This window comes from Mandrillus leucophaeus, unplaced genomic scaffold, assembly GCF_000951045.1.
Source record: "Mandrillus leucophaeus isolate KB7577 unplaced genomic scaffold, Mleu.le_1.0 Scaffold650, whole genome shotgun sequence".
NCBI lineage: Eukaryota > Metazoa > Chordata > Mammalia > Primates > Cercopithecidae > Mandrillus > Mandrillus leucophaeus.
The window spans coordinates 1,473,505-1,479,050 of record NW_012107031.1 but is presented as its reverse complement, the minus strand read 5'-3'; the positions used below and the strand labels follow the sequence as shown (position 1 = coordinate 1,479,050).

The following is a 5,546-nucleotide window of genomic DNA, read 5'->3' as shown; positions in this document are numbered from 1 at the left end:
TATATCCTATCTGTCTACCACTCTGACACCCACCCTATGCTCCTGCCATAGGAAACTACTTGAGTTCCTTGAAAGTGCCACCATTTCTCATCCCTTGGCAGTGTTATTCCATCTATTTAGAAGTTCCTCATCTTACTGTCCACCTCATGAACTCCCACTCATCCTCCAGGTCCAAGGTCCTTTGTTTCCACTGTTTCCTGAACAATGTCCTCCCTAACTACCCCTCCCACTTCACAAGCTTCCCTCCCTGCTCTGCACACTCCTTGACACTGAATCTGTGGGTTTTATTACAAAATTTATCAACAGTGTTGTAAAATTATCTGTCTACATTCCTAAGCAGAAAATTGCCTTCTCTAGGTCAAGGTCAGTTTTTTACCTGTTGTTTCCCTGACTATCACAGTACTTCTATACACTCAATGATAATTACTAAATAGATCATAAAACTAATTTTGGTATTAATAATGCACTAATCCACAAGTAACAAACTATCTGTCCCAGATGTTACTCGTAACAGTATAAATGTAATCATGTATTTGTCATTTGGAATATTGATTCCTTTATAAAATAAGCCCAAAAAATAATACCTCGTTTGTTCACTGATGAAGGAGGAAGGAAGCTTGCTGGCATGGACCTCAGACGAGAATTCTCAGTGGCTTCTAAGAATGGTTCTTTCAGGTGATCTGCAATCAATCCCACCCACCCAAAGAACTGGGTTATAACACTTCAATTTCAAAGTATCACATATTTTCTTATCAAGTATAAACAAATGCCTACTATACATCTGTTATGGTTGTTACATATATCCCTTGTGATAAATCAAGAACTAATTATTTCATTAATAAAATTATTCATTAAGCACTTAGCTATTAATGCTAAGGAATGACTAAGGAATCTAAGAAAACATTAATATAAACATACATACAACTGAATGAAAAAATAATGAGGCAAATTCAGATGCCATGAAACAGGGAGAAAACCACCCACCTTTCTTCCAAATGTTAACAGACTACTGTCATATTTAATATTTAATGTATTATAATCAATATATTCTGGTAATAATCAGATGAAATACACTACTAATTCACAAACAGCTGGAGGGTATGTACACTAGAGAAAGAATTTGATTTAGAAGCACAGGCCAGCCCGACCTTGCTGAGCTTCAGTTTCTTCATCTATAAAAATGAAATGGTTGGATTAGCTCATCTCTGAGGTACTTGCAAGCAAGCTTTAAATTTCTGTGCTACTTATATAGAAAATGAACTGTCATACAATTCCCAGTGTAATCTGGGAATAGAGTAGCAGAAGCCTCTGTTGAAAATTATCCCATTCATAGAAGGTAATCTTGGTAATCTAACTAATATTAATATAAACCTACCAATGGTTTCTCCCCATAATTTCAGGGCAGTCTACTCCAATTAACCTCTGGATTGGAAAAAAAAATAAGAAAAAGAAAAACCACCACATTTACAATAAAAGAAAAATAAATGCTAAAAATATCAGGCAATGGACAACCCTTTTCATAAAAATTCATAATTTCCCCATCTGAAAACTTCAAAAGTGGCTAACTAAATGAAAATTTATTGAAATGTTTCCATGTACATGTTGAAAATGTCATTATTTAAAATCTAAGTTTACCCACTTCATTTCTGTTAATAATTTGTTACTAAAGTGGTTTCACTTAGTTTAAAAAATAACTTGAAAAAAAAAACCAGAATATTTAAACAAAATGTACTTATACCAAAAAGTTTCCTATTACTCTAATCATATCATAATTGACAATCAGGGTTTCCCTTCAATTTTATCAAAATTTTCAAATTTTTTTTTACATTTCTTTCCTACATCATCCCATTCTCAAAAAAAGATCCTAAATACTGTACCATGAAAACTTTAGATTTGTGAAAAAGTTATTTTTATTAATGTTTTTATAAAGCTATCTAAATTTCATGAAGCCTTTGTATTCAACTCAAAACTAGTATGACCCTGAAGATCCCTTATAATTCTCATGTTCTGCGGACAGGGCATGTCTGTTCAAAGAGGCAGACAGACAGACCTGATATCAACCCTGGTTCTGCCGCTACTAATAGTTTATACTTGGAGGAGCTAACTAATCTCTCTGAACCTTAGTTCTCCCGTCTGTAAAATGAGAATAATGATAATGCCTACCTCACAGAGTGGTTACATAGATTAAATGAAATTGTTTGCTAAACACTTAATAGTAAGCATTCAAGAAATGGCAGCTATCATTACTACAAAAACCAAGCACAAAAATATTCAGGTATAAGAGATATTAAAGAATTCAGAGACAGATTCCTGTCCAGAGACAACCTTAAAAAATACCATATATGCCAATAAAAACAATTATTTTTAAAAACTATGCTATTACCTGACAAAAACATATTGAAACTTTTTTTTTTTTTTTTTTTGAGATGGAGTTTCGCTCTTGTTGCCCAGGCTGGAGTGCAATGGCATGATCTCGGCTCACCACAACCTCCGCCTCTCGGGTTCAGGTGATTCTTCTGCCTCAGCCTCCCCAGTAGCTAGAATTCCAGGCATGAGCCACCACGCCCAGCTAATTTTGTATTTTTAGTAGAGACGGGGTTTCTTCATGTTGGTCAGACAGGTCTTGAACTCCCGACCTCAGGGGATCCACCCACCTGGGCCTCCCAAAGTGCTGGGATTATGGGCATGAGCCATCATGCCCGGCCGGAAACTTTTGTTTAATTTGGAGTTTGTTTTGCTTTTTTTATGTGCTAGTTTAAGTAGCTGAGTTCCAGCATATCTGGTTGACTGGATGAATGTTTCACCTGCCATCCTTATCTCTGGCCTATTTTAGACACACTTTTTGTAAGAACTGAAGATGCTATTTCTTACCAGGTATTTGTGGGTAAATTTTTTCAACCATGTATTCTCTTAAATTCCTCGGCATTTCTCCTCTAACGTCAACAAGTACTCGAGTTTCACTGGATGAAATCTGGTAGATGAGAACTGGACTCGGGTTAGCTAAAATAAGTTCAGCATGATTTGCTTTAAACTGTGGTGCATTCTAAAAAAAAAAGAAAATGTTTTAATAATTTTCAAATTTCAAGTTTATTTTACTGAAATTACAGTAAGACACTCCTACAGTACCTTCATAAGAAAGCCAACAAAATGAGAGGATACAGAAACTTTATTGGAGATCAGGCTTTTCCTGAACTTGGAGAAAAGCCCATCTGCAACAACAGTCAATGGAGCGTGGAGTTCCTGTAACAGAAATGAAGACTACTCAGTTTAGTAGTCAGAAACACACAGTAAAAAAAAGCCATTCTTAAAAAATGTGCATGAAGAGATTTAAATATATTATCAGATAGCATTATAGAGGGTAGCTGAAGGTAATACTATTGAAGAAACTGTTAGGTGGGCTTCAGATAACGCATGAGCAGTGTTTAGACACTTCCTCTGAGTCGCTGGGGATCATCTCCCTTTGCAGCCCTCTCATGTAAACCATCTGGGATTACTCTCCACTTTGAAAGACAATGGGGGAAACAACTACAAGGCAGGCATGTAACACAGAGCAGTGAATCTCATTACAAATTCCAGGGAGTAGCCAGATTCTTTCATTCTAAAATTCTCTAACTTCATATAGTGCTTTTAGTCAGCAGCAAGGGCTTAGAAGAATTTTTGTACAAATGACTACATGTATTTGTAATACTACGACATAAGCAGAGAAAACATTCCAGTCACCACCATTAGAGTACAATTTCTAAGAGGTGGTAACCGTATGGGGAGCAGTCCAGAATTACGTGTTTTTTACTACAATAAATTTTTTTTAAAAAAAGGATAAATTGGCCCGGCATGGTGGCTCACGCCTGTGATCCCAGCACTCTGGGAGGCTGAGGTGGGAGGATCACCTGAGATTGGGAGTTCAAGACCAGCCTGACCAACATGGAAAAACCCCATCTCTACTAAAAATACAAAATTAGCCGGGTGCAGTGAAACATGCTTGTAATCCCAGCTACTCAGGAGGCTGAGGCAGGAGAATCGCTTGAACCCGGGAGGCGGAGGTTGCAGTGAGCCGAGATCGTGCCATTGCACTCCAGCCTGGGCAACAAGAGTGAAACTCCGTCTCAAATAAATAAATAAATAAATAAATAAAATAAAAGGACATATTGTTCTGAAAAAGATTCACTGTTGCCTGAGTTAAATTGCTCATTTTATCTGAATCATTTATTTTATGTTGAATCTTGTCTTCTTTCCCCTACTAGTTCCCCTCTGCTTCTCTGCTGATGTATATTACTCAGTTTCAAAAGTATTCATATTAGTTCTGTTTAAAAAGCTTTTTGCATAGTCTTCTGAGGTCCTCTAAAGAACAATGTGTTGCAATCTGAAACCTATCCTATTGCACAGGGCTTAGAAATAACTCAGTCCATTTGAAAAATAACACAGGCTGAGTATCTCTAATCCAAAAATCTGAAATCCAAAACTTTTTGAGCAGCAATATGACAAAGAAAATACTCATTGGATCATTTGAAATTTCAGATTTTCGGATTAGAGATGCTCAACTGGTAAATATAATGCAAACATCTGAAGAAAATAAAAAAATCTCAAAACACTTCTGATCCCTAGCATTTCAGAAAGAGATACTCAACCTGTAAATTGGTACGCCTACTTTTTTAAAGCGGTAAGTGAAAAAGAAGGAAAAACAACATCTCTTAGAAGAGGTAACATTTGGTATCTCTCACCTTGATATCTCCAGTCTCCTTATCTTTGTACTGAACTCCCATCACAGCATCATCTTCCTCTAATAACTGTAACACAACACCTTCAATAAACTTTGCACTAAAGAATAAAAAAAATATATATTTCTAAAGCAGCACATTTCAGCAATTTAAATTAAATTCCTTATCTCCAGTTTATCCATATAAACTGGACATGCATGTGTGTACAAACACGTGTCCAATGTGTGGTTTTTATTTTCTAATTTATCAACATTTAATACATATTACTAATGTAATGATTTTAAAAGTATCTTAAAAAGTAACATTGGATTTTTATCTTAATTTGTTAAAAAATAAAATATAGGCAGAGAAACTTTACATACCCTCATACATCGATACACAGAGGGGAAAACAAGAATTGGAATGCATCCTGCAAACTGTTAAGAGTAATTATTTCTGGCCAGGCGTGGTTGCTCACGCCTGTAATCCCAGCACTTTGGGAGGTCAAGGTGGGCGGATCACAAGGTCAGATCAAGGCCATCCTGGCCAACATGGTGAAACCTTGTCTCTACTAAAAATACAAAAATTAGCCAGGTGTGGTGGCGGGCACCTGTAATCCCAGCCACTCAGGAGGCTGAGGCAGGAGAATCGCTTGAACCCAGGAGGCAGAGGTTGCAGTGAGCAGAGATCACGACACTGCACTCCAGCCTGGGTGACAGAGCGAGACTCCATCTCAAAAAAAAAAAAGTAATTATTTCTAGTCAGAACAGGTAATTTTTATAATCTTTATATTTGGGAGTATTTTTCCATTTTCTTTTCTTTTTTTTTTTTTTTTTTTTTGAGATGGAGTTT

General features: G+C 36.4%; 1 protein-coding gene across 1 annotated transcript in view; it reads right to left on the bottom strand.

Moving 5' to 3' along the window:
- Positions 1-525: 525 nt before the first annotated feature.
- SQLE (squalene epoxidase) overlaps positions 526-5,546 on the bottom strand; it is a 14,749-nt gene continuing 9,728 nt past the window's right edge. Inside the window, exons 3-6 of the mRNA XM_012001165.1 lie at positions 4,719-4,815; positions 3,127-3,240; positions 2,872-3,043; positions 526-680 (exon numbers count right to left, since the gene is read on the bottom strand). Coding sequence (XP_011856555.1) covers positions 526-680; positions 2,872-3,043; positions 3,127-3,240; positions 4,719-4,815 — 538 coding nt within the window. The remainder of the gene's footprint in view (positions 681-2,871; positions 3,044-3,126; positions 3,241-4,718; positions 4,816-5,546) is intronic.